This window comes from Apis cerana, linkage group LG5 (genome assembly GCF_029169275.1).
Source record: "Apis cerana isolate GH-2021 linkage group LG5, AcerK_1.0, whole genome shotgun sequence".
Taxonomy (NCBI): Eukaryota; Metazoa; Arthropoda; class Insecta; order Hymenoptera; family Apidae; genus Apis; species Apis cerana.
In genome coordinates, this window is record NC_083856.1 from 10,734,036 (window position 1) to 10,755,933 (window position 21,898).

At 22.0% G+C, this 21,898-nt stretch overlaps 5 protein-coding genes across 13 annotated transcripts; 2 read left to right on the forward strand and 3 right to left on the reverse strand.

The window, feature by feature from the left end:
• Window positions 1–920: 920 nt before the first annotated feature.
• On the forward strand, window positions 921–2,956 carry LOC107997922 (tubulin-folding cofactor B). 5 transcript variants are annotated; one of them, XR_009829781.1, is made up of 7 exons: window positions 921–1,226; window positions 1,285–1,428; window positions 1,503–1,590; window positions 1,939–2,130; window positions 2,201–2,273; window positions 2,397–2,669; window positions 2,758–2,956. XR_009829781.1 is itself a non-coding variant. In XM_062075179.1 (6 exons), exons 1-6 carry the CDS (start codon window positions 1,107–1,109, stop codon window positions 2,512–2,514), a joined length of 735 nt encoding a protein of 244 aa, XP_061931163.1. In that variant the 5' UTR covers window positions 959–1,106; the 3' UTR covers window positions 2,515–2,956. The 5 variants fall into 5 exon arrangements, 1 of the variants encoding a protein (XP_061931163.1); XR_009829780.1 differs by having other exon boundaries at window positions 959–1,226; window positions 2,755–2,956; XR_009829782.1 differs by lacking the exon at window positions 1,285–1,428 and having other exon boundaries at window positions 959–1,226; window positions 2,755–2,956.
• Window positions 2,527–5,196, reverse strand: LOC107997921 (pleiotropic regulator 1). Of its 2 annotated transcripts, none has more exons than XM_028666722.2 (10): window positions 4,983–5,196; window positions 4,670–4,776; window positions 4,468–4,592; window positions 4,084–4,361; window positions 3,786–3,935; window positions 3,470–3,664; window positions 3,224–3,342; window positions 2,974–3,153; window positions 2,753–2,906; window positions 2,527–2,671 (listed from the first exon to the last, which is right to left on the reverse strand). In XM_028666722.2, the coding sequence occupies exons 1-10, from the start codon at window positions 4,983–4,985 to the stop codon at window positions 2,612–2,614; spliced, it is 1,371 nt and encodes a 456-aa protein (XP_028522523.1). In that variant the 5' UTR covers window positions 4,986–5,196; the 3' UTR covers window positions 2,527–2,611. The 2 variants fall into 2 exon arrangements, with proteins under 2 accessions (XP_028522523.1, XP_061931162.1); XM_062075178.1 differs by having other exon boundaries at window positions 4,453–4,592; window positions 4,983–5,150.
• Window positions 5,197–6,084: 888 nt separating this feature from the next.
• Window positions 6,085–9,009, reverse strand: LOC107997801 (uncharacterized). 3 transcript variants are annotated; one of them, XM_017056646.3, is made up of 6 exons: window positions 8,879–9,009; window positions 8,221–8,458; window positions 7,864–7,966; window positions 7,455–7,707; window positions 7,016–7,169; window positions 6,085–6,929 (listed from the first exon to the last, which is right to left on the reverse strand). In XM_017056646.3, exons 1-6 carry the CDS (start codon window positions 8,912–8,914, stop codon window positions 6,745–6,747), a joined length of 969 nt encoding a protein of 322 aa, XP_016912135.2. In that variant the 5' UTR covers window positions 8,915–9,009; the 3' UTR covers window positions 6,085–6,744. The 3 variants fall into 3 exon arrangements, with proteins under 3 accessions (XP_016912135.2, XP_016912134.2, XP_061931572.1); XM_017056645.3 differs by having other exon boundaries at window positions 7,443–7,707; XM_062075588.1 differs by lacking the exon at window positions 8,879–9,009 and adding an exon at window positions 8,572–8,722 and having other exon boundaries at window positions 7,443–7,707.
• Window positions 9,010–9,797: 788 nt separating this feature from the next.
• Window positions 9,798–13,310, forward strand: LOC107997797 (GATOR complex protein NPRL3). Of its 2 annotated transcripts, XM_062075186.1 has the most exons (7): window positions 9,798–10,183; window positions 10,333–10,604; window positions 10,678–10,773; window positions 10,878–11,096; window positions 11,158–11,491; window positions 11,565–11,741; window positions 11,812–13,310. In XM_062075186.1, exons 1-7 carry the CDS (start codon window positions 10,022–10,024, stop codon window positions 12,184–12,186), a joined length of 1,635 nt encoding a protein of 544 aa, XP_061931170.1. In that variant the 5' UTR covers window positions 9,798–10,021; the 3' UTR covers window positions 12,187–13,310. The 2 variants fall into 2 exon arrangements, with proteins under 2 accessions (XP_061931170.1, XP_061931171.1); XM_062075187.1 differs by lacking the exon at window positions 10,878–11,096.
• Window positions 13,297–21,652, reverse strand: LOC107993566 (endoribonuclease Dcr-1). Its single transcript, XM_062075180.1, has 20 exons — window positions 21,446–21,652; window positions 21,238–21,353; window positions 20,915–21,074; window positions 20,505–20,800; window positions 19,264–20,192; window positions 18,966–19,144; window positions 18,576–18,727; window positions 18,347–18,488; window positions 18,056–18,286; window positions 17,796–17,975; window positions 17,431–17,644; window positions 17,171–17,343; window positions 16,924–17,102; window positions 16,539–16,792; window positions 15,311–16,470; window positions 14,660–15,232; window positions 14,370–14,601; window positions 14,075–14,295; window positions 13,669–13,834; window positions 13,297–13,593 (listed from the first exon to the last, which is right to left on the reverse strand). The coding sequence occupies exons 1-20, from the start codon at window positions 21,503–21,505 to the stop codon at window positions 13,346–13,348; spliced, it is 5,865 nt and encodes a 1,954-aa protein (XP_061931164.1). The 5' UTR covers window positions 21,506–21,652; the 3' UTR covers window positions 13,297–13,345.
• Between the last annotated feature and the right edge of the window lie 246 nt (window positions 21,653–21,898).

Here is a 21,898-nt window from a genome sequence, read left to right on the forward strand (position 1 = left end):
AATGTCGATTTTTATTATATTATAATAATATAATTATATATATTATAATATAATAATATAATTATATATATTATTATAATATAATAATATAATTATATATATATTATTATAATATATTTATATATATTAATCTGTCAAAATATAATAGAATATATAAAATTATTACTTATATTACTTATTATATTATTTATAATACATATAATATATATTATAGAAAAGGGCGATAATGTAGAAATTGTTTTTTATTATTTTTCGAAAAATAATATATTAAATCATTTAAATTTAGCTTTAATTTAATTTTTATATATTTCTCTTTTATATTAAAAATTTTAAATAAAAAAATTAATTTAATTAAAAAATTTTATCTTTATTTGAAAAAATAGAATTTTGTAGATAATATAGATTGTCTAATGTAGATATATTGATTATAATATTTAATAAATTTAGTATTATTATTTTTATTATTATTATAATATACATTTATATTTTTATTTTTATATATAATTTAACTATTTACAAAAATTAAATTTTTTTTTATAAAATTATATTCTTCGAGATATATGTAAATATCTATATATATGTAAAAAATGAAAAACAATTTATTGAAGTAAAAATTAATTAAGAATTAATGTTATTCTCTATTCATTTTATTCTCATATATATTTAATTTCATATTAGCAAAAATAAATTAATATTGTAAATTTTTTTATTTTCATAAATTATTAAAAAATTTTATAAATAAGTAAATATATCAAATTAATTTATAAACGGATAAAAAATAATATATAAAAAATTAAGAAAATAATTGATTTCACAAAAATACTCATAACTATATAATATTATATATAAAAAACTAAATATATTTCAAATCAACATTTACCTCTGATCTTATGTCATTTTTTTTCTACCGCAAACATATTCTATTGTAAAATCATAGATATATTATAATATTGGTTCTTTTTCAATTTATCCACAGAATTCTACATTACCATCTTTTCTCTACTATAATTTAAATAACCTTATTTTATATGCAAAGTCTAAAAGTCTTATATACAAAGTCGCCTGCAAGTTGATTTGAAAACATTTCCTTCTTCATTATAAGAAATATGAGTGATTATAACGTAATAACATCAGATTTTGTAAATTTATCCATTACTAATTCTAGCCAAAATTCATATTGTGTAGAACGACGATTTCAGAAAGGAATAACAATTGATGAATTTAAAGTAAGAATATAAATAATAATTATTTGATATTATTATATATTATTTTATTGCATTAAAGGGAAAATTGGAACTTCTTACTGGTGGTAATCCAAAAACAATGAAAATTGAAGTATATGACAAAAATGATAAATTAATTTGCAAATTAGATGATAACCACCGTTTATTAGGATCATATCCTATTGATGATGGAATGCGACTACATGTAAAATAAATTTATTTGAAGTAATAGTATTCTTTTTAATTATAATAATATTATATATAAAAATATTATTTCAGGTAATAGATAATTTTTCTCGTACTGAAGAAAATTTAAACAATGTAGAAAAATTTGAAATATCTGAAGAAGAATATGCTAAAAGAACAGGTAAAATAATCACTAACATATAAATTATAATTAAAAATATTTACATAAAAAAATAATAGATTTTTAATATTTTTTAAAATTTTTAATATTTTCAATGTCATAAAATTACTAAAATAAAATATTATCATTTATTTAAAAATATTTTTTTAAAATATTCTAGCTTAATATATATCATAAATTTCTTTATAACATATTTATAATTCCATTTAAAACTAATTAAAATATTTTGTAATTCATTGATATATTGAATATTATGTAGAATATTTTAAATATTTATCTGAATATATGTGTGTGATGTATGTATGTGTATGTGTGTGTGTGTATATATATATATATATATATATATAGATACAGTAAAGGCATTTTTGGAAAAAAATAAGTTAGGAAAATATAATGAAGAAGAAATGAAAAGAAAAGCAGAAGAGAAAAAACAAGAAGAAGAAGCAGAAAGAACAGCTGCTCAATTATGTAAAATTGGTTCTCGTTGTGAAGTTTGTGTACCAAATCAACCAAAACGAAGAGCTATAATCATGTATGTTGGTATGTATAGTAATTCTTATGCTTTTAATTTGATTATATATATTATTTTTTTTTTATAATTTTTTTATAGGTAAAACTGAATTTAAAGAAGGTTGGTGGATTGGAGTAAAATATGATGAACCACTTGGTAAAAATAATGGAACGTAAGGCCATTATTATTTTAGGTTTATATTGTACCTTTTTAATATCTTACATAAGATATAAAAGATATATTTTCTTAATATCTTTAATATATATTTAATTTTTTGTTTATCTTGTTTCTATAGTGTTAATGGAAAAAAGTATTTTGAATGTTTACCAAAATATGGTGGATTTGTAAAACCAATACACGTGAAAGTGGGAGATTTTCCAGAAGAAGAATTTGATTTGGATGAAGAATTATAAAACATTAACATATTTCTTTAATATGGCTTTTATATATTAAAAAATAGAACTTAAAAAAAAATTTTAAACTAATAATATTTATTATATATAAAAACACTTAATATTTTCTTCGTTTTATTATATCTGGTCTCCAATTTACTGGATGTGTTTCTTCGGTCTGTAAATGTTAACACAAAAAATAGTTGCATTCGTGCTTTAATTATTGATATAATTAATATATAAAAAAAAATTTTCTTACAGCAGTATCATCTTCTTTATAAACTTTGATCGTTTTATCTGCTTCCGTTGTAATCATACGAGTACCAGACATGTCAAATGTAATACTAAATACTCCAGCTTCACTATCCATTGAACCCGGTTGAACAGGTGCTTGTAAACGTTGGAAATTATACCTTAAAATTTATATATTTGAGCAATATTGAATAAATTTAAAAAATTCTTACATGAGATATCGTTTACCCTGTCCTCCAGTCCCAAAGATGCATAGTACCATTATCTGCTCCAGAAACTAACACGCCATCAGGATTAACAGCCAAACAATTAACAATAGCATTATGTCCAGATAAATTCTGAATAAATTTTCCTTCTGGACATTTCCATTGTTTAATGTTATCTGGGGATGCTGATGCAAACATATATCTAATAAATAATATAAGTGAAACAAAGAAAAATTTACACAATGAAAATTTTAACAAAAAAAATTACATACAATGATGGATGAAAAGTTACAGCTCTTACACTCTTTTTATGATTTGTTAAAGTAGCTCTAGATTTTCCACCTGCTAAATCCCATAATCGTATAGTACAATCATGACTTCCAGTGACAATCTAATTAAAAAAATATATGTATAAAAAATATAAGTAGTTCATTCAATAATTTTTTTTTAAGTTATATTTTTAAATTATATTATACTAAAAAAATCATCTTTCATAATATTAAATACATAAAAAGTACCTGTGGTTCAGCTGTCTGACAAATTACACTAGCAACTGTATTCGTATGACCAACAAGTGTATGTACATTTGCTTTGGTGCGCATATCCCACACTCTTGCAGTAGAATCTCTTCCTGCAGTTACTAATACATCAATACTAGGATGTAATGCCATAGAATATACAGCTGATAAATGACCATGATAATGTCTTATAACCTATGAAAATAACAAATTATGTCATATTTAGTTTATTAATATATAATATAATAATAGAATTTATTAAATTAATTATCGTACATATACAATAAATAATTAAAATTTAATATAATTTAATAACCTTATTATATTCAAGATCCCAACACTTTACTTGTCGATCTTCTCCACAAGAAAATAGATATGGATGTCGTTGAGAAAATGCAAGTCCACGAACACTACTTATATGACCAGTTAATGAAACTTTCAATTTACCACTTGCAAGATCCCATATCTAGAATATTTAAAAATATTATAACTGCTAATAATTATAAGCTAATAAATAGATAATATTATAAGCTAATATTAATTATAAGCTAATAAATAATAGATAATAGAAAGGATATATAATTCAATAAAAATATTAAATAAAACAATCTTACTTTAATTACTCTATCTGCAGAACCTGTAGCAAACCATTCATTCCCTGGTTCAACAGCACAACATCTTACCCAACCAAGATGACCACTAATAACTCTATATAATTTCCATGGTGCATGCCACTTTGGTTTTGCCATAGAATGTGTTTTTTTTTGTGGCATATGTAATGTAAGATTATTTGCATTTCCTCCTGAATTTGTTTGTGTTGTTACTATATTATTATTTTGTATAGAGTTATAAGGTATAACTGCAGTAGAATTATTTCCTCCAAAAGATTCATCTAAATATATATTTATTATATTATAGCAATATAATATATAAAATAATGAAGATTTAATTATTATTATTGATAATATAATAAAAATATATACGATATATATAATTACCGCCTGGTGGAGGAGGATCTATATTTTCATTTTCATTTTGTACTTTTATTATATTGTTATTTTTAACACGTTCTAGTACAGGGCCATAAGAGTCTTTTGCTTTCACAGATTTTTTTATTTTTTGTCTACAAAACATTATTATATTTTTTGAATATTGATATTACATGTATTATATAAAAAAAAGCAAAATATATATACTTACAAATTAGGATCCATAGGTGGCAAAGTACCTTGATTTAATAAAAACATATCATGGGTTCTTTTTAAAGATCGAAATACAAGAGTATGTACAGAATGCCTTTGTACATCCTACAGAGAAAATATTTTTTATTTAATAACAAATCATATTACTATAATTCATTTTTTTTCAATATTTAATAATACAATGATAATTATTTTTTATTATTAACAATCACACACACAAAATTTTACACACAATCACAAAAATTTATTATTAACAATTATTATTAACAAATGATTATTAATTATTTTACGAAAAATACTTCATAACTTACCATTTTTATTTAAGATTGAATCTATAATCAATATATCAATTGTAAACAAGAAGAGTAATATAATAATAGAAGAAATACAGAGATAGAATAAAAATATTGAAATCAACGCCATCTCTAGAGTGTCGCAAACGAAACTAATATAGGCAAGGATAGCAAATAGTAGAAGAAAATGAGAGATAGAATAAAAATTAAACATCAACCCCATCTCTAGCTGTAAACGAAACTAATGTATACAAAGATAGAAAGTAATAGAAGAAAGAGAGAGAATAATAATAGAATAAAAAATTGAATATCAATGCCATCTTCTAAATATTTTTAGAAACAAGATGCTTTAAAAAAAGTTGGCGCTAAAAATTCTATTTTTGAAAAGATTTCTTAGATATTTAAAAGATGGCATTAACTGTCAATTTTTACTATTTTAACCAATATTTTCTTTTTTTTATTTGTTTTGACACTGAAGATTTCATAATTTTGATTTTATCTCTATCTTTCTTCTATTTGTTTTTCTTATTTATGTTTATTAAGCTAAAAAATTATATATAAAAGTTTTTTAAAAAAATCTCGCTATTAGATTTTTTTCAATTCGTTTCGGAATTTTGAGTTATAAATAATATTGTTTATTTTATTAAGTATTTATTTTGTAATTAATAAAATTAAACATTCAAAAAAAAATAAGCGTTATCAACGTTTCATCTTCATTTTCGCATTCTTTTTTTCAATTTTTATTCTAAATTTAAAATTATGTAATGTTATGATTTTATGAATAAATACTCTGATTTTTTATGCGGTTGATATTTTAAATATGAAAAAATATAAAGTCTGATTAAATTATCTCATTAATTATTTTCAACTAAATTATAATTTTTAATTCCAATTTATTAATTATAATAATCTAAATATTAAAAGTAAATATTAAACTTAAGAATTAAAATTGAATTGTTATAATTTAAAAAAAAACAAATTTATAACGAACGATATTTATAATTCACATAACAACTAACATTCGATCGATTTCTAATAGTCTGTTAGGATAATAGTAAGGAATTTTTTTAACAGTTCGATTAAAATATGTAATCATAAAATTTTATATTAGGATTAAAGATTTAGGTTCAGCAATGATTTTTTTTTTATTGAAACAATATATTTCCTACAAAAGTTACATTGTAAACAATAACGAAATTAAAATTAAAAACAATTAATAAATTTTGTTACAACAATTTCAATAAAAAAAGAATTTGTAACAAATTATGGAGATTTGAAATGCTATTTTCTTATACTTATTGAACGATTTTTTTTAGATTTTTCAACATATAATACATCAGCCTCCTTTTTCGCATGAACTTTTGAATAAGTTTTTTCTATATGATAATATATAAACTAGTGATTATACTATTTTCTAAATTCTGTTGTTATCTATATAATTTATAGAATGTAAGTATTAATAAATTATAGAACATAAATCTGATCAGATTATTCAAATTTGATCAATAGTAAATCATTTTGTTTTTTTTTTATTCTATTTGGCAGTGAGAGTGATATGATATCTTGTATTAATAAAATATAAATAATATTATACATATTGATATTGATCACATTGCTAGATTTTATCATTTTTAAACGACCAAGTCACTTTTTTTAAAACTTATATTCATTTTTTGATTAAAATGACTAGATGTGAAAATAATGTGTACAAAATGTACTGTTATTTACTGTTGCTTATTGCGTATAAGCTTAGAAATATAATCAAAGTTTAATGTAAAACTTATATAGTAGGAATATATGTAGATGAAGTAATACTATTTCTTAATAACGTATCTGAAGCTTGTGACGTAGCAGATCCTTTACGAGAAGAACGTTTATGAGGATGAAGGTTAAGAGGCGGTAAATTTGGATGTTCGATCCGTGTTGGTGAGCTAACGCGTGGTCGCGATGTTCCTCTTTGTATATCTGTAAACAAAATTAAATTAAATTATAAATATAAAGATATGCTAACATTAATTCATTAATTAAAATGTTAATAACTAAAATATTACTTGGATCATTCGATTCTAAAACATCATTGAGCTGATAATAGTCAGTCTTTATTAACGAAGGTTCTTCGTAATCTACGAATGCAGTGTTATCAAAGGCTTTGTCGTCCTTTAATCGATTTTGAATCGGAGTTGTAACTGGAGGATCTGCGTAAGTCTGAAAAATCAATTATCTATCTTCAGATATTTTAAATGTTTCTTTACTTTATTCAAAAAATGTACAATAAAGTTATTTCATAATATCTGTTTATATAAATTATATTGAAATTTTCTTTATTTTTTTTATTATTATTTAATTAATATTTTTTTTTATATAAAATAAATAAAAATTATTTTTTATTACGAATAATTTTGTTCAAAAATCATGAAAAAAAATTATGAATTAAAGTGAATTAAAGTATAACTACATATAAAAACAATATTAAATTGCCTTAAGTTTTACATGTTCAGTTGGCGTAGTTGAACAGGCACGTTTATGAAATTGTCCACCGCCGATTGTTTCATAAGTATGTTCTTCTAGATAATGTCTAGTAGTACCCCGTGGTGTAAGAGTAGCCCACATAACACGACTATCTTGCATAGTATCAGTTCCACAGGGGTAAAGAACAGCTTCATTTTGAATTCTTCCATTTTTTGCTTGTATACCAGATGTCGCATTTGGTATAGAAATTACGCCACTCTTACCACTTTTATTACTATAGAATAATATTAATTGATTGTTTTCTATACTGTATTGTCATTTTTTAAATTCAATCGTTAAATATTTCATTCCATTGCAATATAAAATTATTTTTTTTGGTTAATTTTTGTTTTGCTATTTTTACAAAAGAAATAGAAAAAAAAAGACTTACAATTTGCATTTCAAGAGTAATGTTGCTAGTACGATGCCTATGAAAATTACACCAATGCAAGAAGATATTAGAACCAGCAACCATGTGTCATCGAAAACTGTTCCTAAAATTTTAATATAAAAATTATTTACTTACAGATATAATTAAATTGATTAAATATATTTTTTTTCGTTTTGTTCTTTTTTTATGTAATGTATTTAAATAGACATATTTAATAGTAATTTAATTATTTAATAATATTTAAATTAATATATAATAGTAGAAAATATTTTTACTTTCTTTTAAAATAAAAGTACAAAACGAATTATATGAATAAATTAACGTAAAATAAATAAATTACAAATTTGTTAATTAAACCTTGTTGAGGCATTTCTATATATTGAACTCCTTCGGAGCGGCGATCGCAAAAATGTTTGCAAGGGCTGTCATTGAAATGAGGTGGGAACGATAATAAATCCGTGTGTGAATAAAAATCAGAGCTATGTTGAAAAATGGCTGGGAACGGTGGTGGCGGTATATGAAGAATGTCAGGCGGTGGTTCGAGTGTACAAGATGCACAACCCGAATTATTCGTTGTTAAGTCAAAACCTCTCATCTATTATTAATATTAAAAAAAAATTAAAAATTATTAATTTTCATTATATTATTAAATAAAAGTAAAAGTTATTTAAATCTTTCATATTATTTCTTTAATTAATTAAGTCTTACATTTATTTTAAAAAGATAATGAACAATAAAATTTTAACTTAATAAATATTGTTTCAAATATCTATGTATATATTTGTTTATAAAATAAATATAATTATTTGATTATATTTGATGTTTATAAAATTATTATACTTTATTTATTCTTTGCTCTTTTCTTTTTTGCACAACACTTTCAATTTCCAATATTTTCTTTGTATTATCTTTAATTTAATTAAAAAAATAAACGATAAAAATAATGTTTTATATCATTATATATTTTTCAATAAGAAACATGCAAATAATGATAACATCAAAAGGATATTCTTACCGTTAAATAACACGTCTCTATGAAAGTATATACCATTAAAGCGACTACTGCTTCTCTGGAAGAAAAGCGCACGCGTTGTCGTATTGAACGGCAAAGAAAATTTCTCACCCAGTCTACTCTTTATGTCTGTATGGAATAATAATAATAATAATAATATCCATATAATAATATTTTATATATAATTCAAAAAAACTAATAAGTGCTATTTTTATCAATTTTAGTTAGATTATATTTTTCATTAAAAAAAAAATAAAACAAATTATATTTTGAATACTTATAAAATATAATATATATTCTATAATTGCAAGATTTATAGATTTATAGAATTAAGATTTATAGATTGAAACATAAACTATAATAATGGAATTTCGATATATGTATTTATATGTATATACATATATTTAATATTTAAGAAATATTAAGCTTATATTTATATTAAGCTTATAAATAAATTGTTATTTTCATTTGATTGAATATAAATAAATTATTTTAAATAAATAAAATAAGCATTTTAAATAAACATTGCATATTAGTGATGCCTATCATTATATAATTAAATATCTAGGCATGAAAAATAATTTTTGTATTTCTATTTGTATTTATTATATATTATAGTAAATTATTGTTTTTTAAATTAAAATACAAATATAATAATATAATAAAATGTTATACAAATATTATACAAATTGTAAGAAAGAAAAAGTATATGATATTCAAACAGAGAATAATGAATGATAAAAACATGAACATGTTACGACTATAATCAATACACTAAATATATAGAATAATTTAATTACTTCAAAATAAAATTAGATTATTAAATGTAATTATATAATGTTTATAAATTATAATGCAAATTTTTTAAATACAACTTTTTAATAAACACATAAATATTTTTTAAATTCAAATATAGTACATTGATTTTTACGCATGGTTCCGGTAAAGTCAGAACTGTGTTGTGAATCAAAAAATATATTACAATATTTTTATTAAAAAAATTGATACTTATATTTGAAATTTAAAATAATTTCGATATTTGATTATATATATTTATTAATTTCATTTTTAATTGATTAAATTTATTCATTTATAATTTATTGATGGCAAGATTTTATATAACCTGTACATTAGTTAATTGTAGTTATGGAGATAAATCCGCTAAGTATAATTCTTGTAAAAAGTGATAGTAAAGGTGATAGACTTTTATTTCGATATCCACATGTGGCGAAACATACGCGAGATTTTAATCAATGTACTAAAAGAAAAAATCCTTATTCTTTAACTATCACAGAAGATTTATTGCAGGTCAATTTTTTTTCATATAACGTTATGATTATAATTTATATAATTTTCTTTATATAATTTTAATAATACATCAATATTCAAATTTTTTATTAAATTATATTTTAAACGAATATAATAATTTAATAATATATAATAAATTTTGTTAATAGTCTTTACCTTTTCCAATTTCTAATATAAGCAATGGAAATTTAACTGGAGTTACTGATGAAGTATTGTCAACATTATTTGCTGTTAAACCAGAATTATGTGAGCAAAAATTTGAATTAAAAGTAAATGATGTTCGGTTTGTTGGACATCCAACTTTAGTTCCATCTCATGGTATGAAGGAAGTTAATTCTTCGATGCTTTTTAATATAGTTTTTGCTCTACAAGCACAAGCCAGTCATTCTATAGTAAAATGTTACTATGATTTAAGTAAAAGGTTTATATAATATAATATAATATTATGTTATTTGTAATATATAAAAAAAAAACAATTTTATTATTTGTTTTAGGTTAGGTATAGCTTTAAGACATGAAGAAAAACGATGTGGATTTTTAACAGAAGAAATAAAAATTATGGTTTCTACTCATGATGAAGTTGCCACAAGGTATATATATAAAATAAAAGATTAATTAGAATTTTTTTACTATTATTATATATATATATATGTATGTATAAAATAATAATATATATATATATATATTTATTTAGATCAGAAGGTGAAAGTGATTGTGATGAATCACCTTATGAATTAATATTACAAAGAAGTTCACTTTCACGTGATTTGAAATCTGTGTTTAGTAGTTTAACTACTTCTGGTATAATTAATATTATGATTAATAAATGGATTCAAGTACGTTTCTGCCTTCCTCAAAAAGTTCATCAATCTCACAAAAAAGGATTTGTTATTAATCCAGAAATAATAGATAGGTTAATATTATGTTATATGACTATCAATCAAAATAATATTACATATTAAATTTTATTACAGATGTTTAAACAGTTTAAGACCTTATCATGGTATATTATTACTTATTGAACCTTTAGATTTACTGGATTCACTTCCAATAGATTCTTCTCCAGCTCTTAAACGCTTAATTCAAATGTATAGTCCACTGAAAAGTTTACAAACTTTAGCTGCTGATTCTGATTTAACATTAACTCAAGTTTTTCAATTAACTGGACATTTAATATATTGGGCTAAAGCTACTATAATTTATCCTCTTTGTGAAAGTAATGTTTATGTTGTATCACCAGATGCTATTATCACAAATCAATTGTTAGAATTATTTTCTGAAGAATTTCCAGGACTTTGTTTATTACAAGTATGTGAAAAAATTATTTGTATCATTCAGAATTATTTGAATTATATGTAATATTAAATTTCTATTAGTATAGGTTCTCAGTGATTTTTCACTACCAACATCTATAAGTCAAAAATTAAATCCTTTAAGTCAATCACAACAACAAACACAATTAGTAAAAACAATAATATGGTTATTAAAAAACCATTTACTTCTACAATTACATACATATGTACAATATATGCCAACAGTGCATGGTCAAGTATCATTGGTAAGTTTAAAGATATTTATTTTTTAATTCATATATTAATGTAGCTATACTGCTATATATTTTTTTAAAGGATACAAAAGATGAATTGAATCATAATTTAAATGAAATCACAGAAACTAATAATGTATGGAATTTAAATGATGTCTCAAAAAGTACTTCTGCTGATATAAATGAAGAAATATCAATAACACTTCGTAAAGAAAATGGAATGTACAATTATCAATCAGAAGATTATGATATTCCTTCTGATGACAGAAAATTACTTGACAAGCTATGCCGTCTTGATTATTTTAATGGAGGCTATCATTTAGAAGAGATTATGTATTTAGAAAATATTCGTAGATCTCAATTATTACAGATTTTAGATAAATTTCGAGACATATTAATTACATGTGAATGTGAAGATCCTGCTATAGCTCTTTTTTATAGCCAATTTAACTCCTAAAGTTTTAATTCTAAATAGATATAAAAAATATTTTAAATTGTATATAAATTACAAAACATTTTTAATTTCATTATCATTTTTATAATGGTATCAATAATATATTTAAATATACAACATATAAGGTCTCCTACATATACAATATATGATTTATAATAAGATATATTTGTATGAAGAGATATTTCTTTCATTGTTTTTAGTTGTGCAATTAATTCTTAAAATGGGTTTCAAAGTACATAATATTATATAAAATATAAAATTTTAATATATTTAAAAAATTCATTTTACAAACATATTTAATATTTTTTAATATTTAAAATTTTCCTTATTTTATTTAACTAAACATTTATTACAAAAGATTTTTAAAATTTACATGATAATTGTTTTTATATTAAAATGAAATACTAATTACATAATGATTATATCAAACAAGCAAAAAAAATTATATAAAACATTATACATACTATATAATTAAATCATTAAATAAATTAATTTATAAATTTTGCATATAAATAATTTTATATTTATTTCATTGTAAAAAATTATTTATTAATGTTTTAAAATATAAAAAATTTTTTTTTTAATTTTATTTGATATAATTTGTTAATATATAATAATTATTAAATAAATTTTAATGAAAATTCAAATATTTATAAAATATTTTTACAATATATTTATTGTATATAATTATTATAAAAAATTGTTCCATTTGAAAATATAAAAAAAAAAATAATGCTAAAATTGACTAGAATTTTCAAAGAAAATTGTTACACAATTTATAAGGTAAATAAAAAATATCATTTGTAAATCAATCATTTATCATAAGTTGAATACAAGAAATACATATTCTATGATTCTTTTTGAATTTATAAGTACTTTTAAAATAATTATTGCTTTAATATTTACAATGTAACAATATATATTTATATTATTTTTTCAAAATTTTGTTTTTTTATAATGACAATAAATGATGTTCTTTTAAATTTAGAAATCTATTTTATACCATCAATATATTATATTAAGCTAGAATGCATAAAAATTGTTTATATTACAAATTCGTAAATATTTATGAACACAACTTTATAAAAATATATTTTAATAATAATAAAGAAATTCATTTTATTTTATATGCTTTTATTTTGATCTAATATTATATATGCTATCATAGTTTTTCCCTTGAATAATTTTGCATTCTCTTTAATTTTTTTAATGCACATTTTGCTGCAGTACATTTTGCAATCCTATAATTTCTTCCAATTCCTTTAAAAGATCCCTTACCAAAAACATCCACTGTAACTCTAACTCTTCGTCCATCGGCTAATTTTTCTGGTTTTCCAAATTTTGCTGTTTCAGGCTCCAATTCCAATAATTCACGAATTGGAGATTTAGGAACATTTGTGCTAAATTGTTCTTTAATAAAATATCATACGTTTGTTTTTTTTTATAAAATATATATACATGAAACAAAAAAATTTTTTAAATTACCAATTTCATTTTTCATAATGGCATAATAGACGCTCCATACTGCATCCAAGGACATTCCACTATCTAAATAAATTGCACCAGCTAATGATTCAAAAACATCACCTAATGCTTTTGGTACTTCTACATCTTCAGCTTCTTCGCATTCTTCTTCTCCAATTAAATAATACTAAAAAAAAAAAAAAAATAAAAAGTAATAATAAAAAATATATATGTATATAAATATAAAATATTTTATATATTATATATTAAAATATTTTATATATTGCAATATTGTTATATCATTCATGATATTCCTGATCTTTGATACAAAATAAAATAAATCATTAATCTTAATTATTATTATTCTTAATTATTAATCTTAATTATTACATATGATATATGTGTAAATTTATTCAAAGTTTCTTACTTCTTCACTAATGGAATGTCCATTTTCTTCTTGAATTCTAACGAAACGATTTATAACAATACTTAGACCAGGAGAAAGATGTCGAAAATACTTATGAAATCCACATCTCACAGCTAAAGAAGCAAATATAGTATTATTAACTAAAGCAGATCGCAAATCTGTTAAAGCACCTGGAGAATGTTGTCGAGCATCTTCATATAAATGTCTTGTTATTAAATAATCTAGAATTATAAACTTTTATATTAAATTTTACATAATCGAAAGTTATAAGAGAGAATGAAATTATCTTTATTACCTAAAACTGCATCTCCAAGAAATTCCAAACGTTGATAACAATCTGTTAATCTATTTGGTTGATATGATGCATGAGTAAATGCTTGCAGCAGATAACTAATATCATGAAACTTATATCCTATATTTTTTTCTAATTCTTCATAGCCATCAAGCATCAGTTTTAATTCTTTTTCTGGGTCAATAATATATCGAAGTAAAGGATTTTGTGGTTCTTCCAATTTTCCATAACGAATCTTTAAAAATTAATTTAAAATATTTATTTGTTAATATAAATTATAAAATTATAAATACCTGTGTCCATATTGTCTGCCCCTTTTCATTTTTTCCTTTTACAAAAGGAGTGCTTCCTGGAATTCTATCTTTTGGCTCAGTTTCTTGAATAATATTAATTTCTTCTGTAGGTAGAACATGAATTCCTAACCAAGCCATAAAAAGTAATGCACCTCTAGGTCCACAAGCAATTAAGTATGCTCCAATTAATGCCTCAACACAATCTGCAATACTTTTATCAGGAATGCTATGTTGAGTAATTAAATTATATGGTATAAAACAACGCATATTATCTAAATTATTTGGAAGTGTTGTTTCATTGCGATCAAGTTCATTTTTCATGACACCCAATTTTTGTTCTGTTTCTCGAACTAACTGAGTTATTTCAAAAGGATTTACAGCTTGTAAAGCTGGAATGTCAGCTTGATTCCATAAAGTAGAAGGTACACCAGATTCTATTAATGCTTGTTCAAGTTCTTTTGGAACATAATAACAAGGAGGTAACCAATTATCATGTGGTTCAAATTTTGTTGCTATCATGCTTTCACCCAACATTTTTTGTCTCCCTAATCTGTATAAATTTAAATTACTGACCTAAAAAATGTCATTAGATTAAAACAAATTATAATTAATAAATCAATAAAATCAATTAATATTTTGAATCTTTTATACCTGTTTAGATCTTAAATGACTAAGCTTGCCTTCATGTATATTATCATATGTACAATACAAATAAGTAGTTATAGCATATTTTAAGAAAGAATCTCCAATAGTTTCTAAACGTTCTAAATTAATACCATCATTTGCATTGGACATAGTTAAAGCTTGCAAAATTAAACTAGGACTTGGACCGGGATGATTTTCTAATTTTGGTTGAAAATCGAAACTAAAAAGATTACTATCGAAATGATATGTAAATTTTGATGTATTAGAATTTTTTTTTATTGGTTGTATAGTTTCATTATTATTCAATATTTCTTGAGTAAATTTATCAACCACAGTTTCTACATAAGTTTTGTATTTATAATTTGGTAAATTTTCTTCAGAATGTAAGCTAAATGAAGTTTTTCTTTTAATTACAATCTTATTATCATAAGGTATAAAAGATCCATTTTGTTTTATTTCACATTCTCTAATTTTAGCAAATTCATAATGAGTTAATTTATGTTTTGTAATTAAAACTTCGCTCTCTTTTGCATACGACCATAAAATTTCATCCGAATTTTTTTCAGTTTCTAACAAATCCAAAATTCTCTTATTAACTTCTTGTTTTGATATTTGTTTTTCATCTTCTACAGCTTCTGCAACATTTTCTCCCATATAAGAAATTCGCAATCCCCTATTTTCATCTTCACTTTCGTCAGAAGTATCAGCAAATCCATCACTATAAATATCATCTGATTCATAACCATCAAAATCTGATTCACATGCAGGAGATCCATATCGAATATCATTCCAATTAAATTCATTTGGTAAAACAGTCACATTTAGAGGAAATGATTTTAAATTATTTGCTCCAAAGTCTAAAGAATTCATTGCCATATCACTTGACCAAGTACCAATTTCTAGTTCATTTTCATCATTTGATATTTGTTCTGCTTCAGTTATCTTATCATTCGTTAATTGAAATTCATAATTACTTTCATTTAAATCTTCTTTATCTAATTTATATAAATTTTCTGTAATATCTTTAGATATATTTTGACATTTAGTATCAATTGCATTTGTAGAATTTAATTCATTTTTAATTAATTTTGTTTTTTCAGAGTCTTTAGATTTTTTTAAAACTTCTGCTAAACTCCATCCAAAATCTAATGCTGGCCATTCAAAATCTAAAATATTTTCACATTAAAATCAATAATAAAAATTAAAAATAATTCTTATACTATTTTATAAATACCAGAATTTAAATTTTCTTGTCCTAAATTTATCATTTGGGCAACTTGACATCGTATTTGATTAGCAAGTAATAGAGCATTAATTCTATATAAAATACAAGGTAAACAAACTGCTTGTCTCCATAATGAAGCTGGAAAGGGATGAATTGCACATAATTCAGCAACAAGGATTTGTTTTTGTTCTAAATTTTCTCGTTTTGCTCGTTTTGTTTCTTCACTACTTGTTGGTAAAGCAACACCTTTTCGATTAACATATCTAAAAAATAATAAAATAAAATTTTTATATAAATATAATATAAATATTAAAATATTATCATAAAGTATCATTATAAATACATTCAAATACTATTATTATAAAGAAAGTCATATATTTTTCATAATATTTACCTTGGCGTTAAAAAATTTAATCTAGCCGATGTATGATCCACATCTAATAAAGGTTGATCTAAATTTTGTATTTGTATATCATATTTTTTCAAATAATATTCTTCAAAAGTGCCATAATCATTACCAGGAAAAGAAGATTTAGGATTCAAATTTGTACAAATTTCAGCAACATAAAAATACTAAAATGAACAAAAAGGTTTAATATTGCAATATTTTGTTTATAATTCAAATATACGTATTAAAGTACCTGAGGTTGATCCTGACTTCTATACCAAGGCATAATTACTGCATCGTGATATTTTGATGCATCAAACTTGAAATTTTTTCTGGCTTCTTCAGGAATTTTAGTTGGTCCTGTATTTCGATTTTTATATATACATTCTAAAAAGTTCCAATCTACAGCAATGTCAGATTGTTCATCTACCAAAAATAGATTTGTATATTATAAATTTAAATTGCAATTTAAATTTAAATTGAAATATAATATTTCAAAGTATTCAAAATTACCTAATTTTACAGGAACAATCATATATGAATTTTCTGAAGCATTAGGATCAAAGAGCATCAAATATTGTTGTAATCTTAATACATTTGTAAATGTATAATTAAGAAAAGTAGCAATTTTTTCTACTTGCATTTCATTTAAAATTATAGTCTGTTTAGTAAGTTTCAATTTTACATGAACTTCTCCAGATCTAGTATATATAGGAAATGGACATAACTAAAATAAAAACTTAAATATTAATTATATTTTATATATTAATATTATAATATATAATATATATATATATATATATATATATATATATATAAAATATATATTATAACATATATATTAATATTATTAAAATTAATAAAATATTAATTTATACCTTAGGAATTTCTTTCAATGTTATTATACCAAAACCAATAGCTGATTCTTCAGGTGGATATATACGTCTTCCTCTAGTATTTTGTTCTTCAGGTAAGGGACAACTTAACACTAAGTTAATATGATATAAATAAGAAGGAACTCCAATTATTGGTCTACAATCTGTTAATGCTTCAGCTGTCTAAAAAGAGTAATATGATATTAAGAGAAAAAATATTGTAAAATATATATTATTATTTTTTATGTTAAAATAGATAAAACCTTTTTATAATAATATTGTCTTCGTTTTGTTGTTCCTGGTCGAGCTTCAGAAAAATCTACTTTACTTTCATCTGGTAAAGCAGGCACTTCTGCATCCTCTGGTTTAGCTTTAAAATTTTCTTTTCCAATAGGTAACAAATTATCATCTATTTCATTTTTTCTATGTAAATCAATACATAATTGTAAAGCAGCCATTCGTCTTGCCATAGCTTTATTAGGCATAGGATATGACTAAAATAATAATAATTTAATAAAAAATTAAATCTTTAAAAATAAAAATAAAGCACTTACTGATACAATATATTTTACTGGAGAATTTATAGGAAGTCGTAAAGAACATATGTACATAAGTATATTATCAATATTCATTTCTTGAATGGACCATTCTGGAGTTAATCTTGTAAAAGTATCACTAGGTAATTTTGCACAATATCTGTACAAATAAAATTTTGTAACAAAAAAATAATTTTTAAATTAACTATTAAATGTTTTTATTTTTTTCTTTGTTATTTTATACTACCTGTTTACTAATGATATAGCAGAATTAAAAGTAACTTTAGGTGCATCACCTCCATCAAGTGGTTTATAATGTGGTATCATAGCAGCATACATATCTGCTTCATTTTCTTCTTCTTCAGATGGTTCGTTATTAGAACATTTTACTAACAAAGTCTACAAAATAGATTGATGCTCTTCCATTAAAATTTTCGACTGGGATGGACACAGGTAATGAACCACATTAAATGGCTGATATTAAAACTGGTACACACTGAAGTTTATGAATAAATTAAATCGAGCAGATAATATAGTTATTAATCAAACATCAGATCCAGTTCATATATTCCATTAAATTTTATCATAAATTAATAATTAAAATGATTAAAAAATATAATATATCATAATTTGATACCTTTTCTATATAATGATATTGAGCTAGTTGCCATACGTACTCCTTTGACATTTCTTGTGATACCAATAATACATACAGGGCATCTGGAGCTCTTGCACGACTTTTACATTGTACATAGGATTGATAAGTTTTTGGAAAATCATATCTCATTACAAAGTTACATTTTGGAATATCTATACCTAAAAAAAAACGCAAATATAATAGAATATTAATATAATATATTATAAATTATTACAAAAATATTAATTAATTAAAATAAATTATTATTTAATAGTTATAATATTTATTAATGACAAACCTTCTTCTAAAATTGAAGTTGAAATTAGTATATTACATTCATGTATTCTAAATCTTTTCAAAACTTCTTCTTGTTTTCTATGTTCTATTTCTAAATCTTTTGAATAACTAATATCATCAATATTTTTTTCAATTGTATAAAGAGGTGATAAAAAATGTAATTCTTCATCATGCATAGATATTTCATTTAATAAATAAAATAAGACTTTTGCTACAAATGCTTTATCTACAAAAATTACTCCACAAAGTAAATCAGGATCTGTAATGCCACGCATATGTCGTTGTGCTACAGGTGGTTTTTTGCAATTCTCTTCATTACTTTTCCAATTACAATCTAATTTTTTAGATTGCATAAATTTATCTTTAATAGAATCCCTATTATTTGCTGGAAACTTCCGAGAAATATTTTCATTATTTATTTTATTATCAGTATTATATGTAATATGTTTTGTATAATATGGTGTATATGTTTTCAAAATTTGTAATAATCTATGAACTTTTGTAGTAGTATATTTATATATTTTTTCTTTTTCAGATAAAACTTCAAATGCATTATCACATAAAGCTCGTATCTTTGTAAAAACAGATGCAATCATATTTAATAACAAGTAATGTCTTTCATAAGGTGTTTTTATTTTTAATTTTTCTGTTAAAATTAAAAGAGCAAATGCAGCACGATCTGCACACCACGGTCCAAGAGTTTCTAATATATGCAAAAGATCTTGCATCATTTCAAATGGCTTCTCTGTAGGATCTGGTATTTTTTGAATATCTTCATAAAATTCTTCATTATAAATTTCAGTTGGATCATAACGATGATCACGTAGAAATTCAATAGCATGCAATATATGATTTTCAATAGTAATATGTAATTCTCCTTTTTCACTTTTAGCATATTCTACTACATATTCTTTAGGTTTAGGACTATACCTATTTAAAAAATCACTATTTAAATAAAAATATTGTACATAGAATAATTTAATATTATATTAATATATTAGAATAAATAGGATTGTATAACTTAAATATAACTTGTATTTTTTGTTTAATTATGAATAAAAAAAAATACAGAAAAGAAAGTTGAATAATATGAAATTTTCTTTATAATTTTTCTTTTTTTGTTGTAATTATAAGTTTAATAAAAACAATAGATCTTATAATATTCATTATTTTTTTATGAATTCATATATTTTGTTAAAAAAATAAATGTTAAAGTTGTTTCGTATATTAAAATGTACATACCGTAATATAGATAATATATCACTAGCTGTTTCAACTTCACATTGAAATGTATTTTCTACTTTTTCTATTTCTAATCCTAATCTTCCAGGTTCTTGTGTTAAATTAAATAATGGTACAGCTAATCCAATGATTCTGGGAACATTATTACACGATAAAATAGTTTGTAAAATAAATTTTAGTTGGCTATTGTTTATAGATTTATGGCACTCATCAACTATGACTAGATTTATTTGATGAGGTAAAATTTTTTTATCTGCTAATAATTGTGCACATGTCTTTGAAGTTGCAAGTAATACCTAATAAAATTTTTTTAAAAAGAAAAAATTATTAAACATCTATTATATTATTAATATACAATTAATTAAAATTACAATTAATTGAAAATTTCTTATAATGTATTAATTTCTTACATGAGAAATTTCAAACTTTTCTATAAATTCTGTAGTTGAACAAGTATCACATAACAATACTTTTAAATCTGTTAATTGTTGTATATAACTTGCTTTTATAGTACATTTTTCTTCATCTGTCAATATGTATAATGATCGTTTTCCTCCTTGACTTAATAATCTAAATTAACATATAATAATTTTAAAAACCATTTAATGAAATAACAAAAATAATTTAAACTCTATATAAAAAATATATTAAAAAATAATATTAAAATTATTAAAATATTATAATATATTAAAATATTTAAAACTCTATATAAAAAAAGTAACAATGATATTACCTCCTATTATTTGTTGCAAATTCTTGAATTAATTTTATAACAAGAAATGTTTGTTCATAATTTTTTCCTAAACAAACAATTATATCTTTATCTTTAGCAGCATAAAATAATTCTACCTAAAAATAATTTATTTTCAGTATTTAAATCTATTCATTATTTCTATAAAATGTGCAATATATTTTTTTAAAATAATTTAAAAAATTCTTACTTGATATTCTCTAGGTGTAAAAGATTTTGTATAAATTTGATCGTTTAGTGGAAATGCCATGGAATCTACGATTCTTGCTATATTAGTAATATAAAATTATTATTTTTATTATTTCATATATAAATAATATGAAAATTTATTATTTAATCCTGATTTAAATTTTATATAAGGTTAGTATACAGATGAAAATTATCATATACACTTAACATTTAAATAATATATCATATTATACATATATGTATATATAGATATATATATGAAAAGCATAAATCAAAATTTGATTGGATAAATAATTTAATTTAAAAATTTAATAATATTTTAACAAATATTATTCAAATTTTTATATATTAGACATAAACATTAATAAAAAATCAATATTAATAGAAATTACTAATAATTTTATCATATATGAGAATTTTACACCTATAACTCTTTCACAAATCAAGTTGTCTG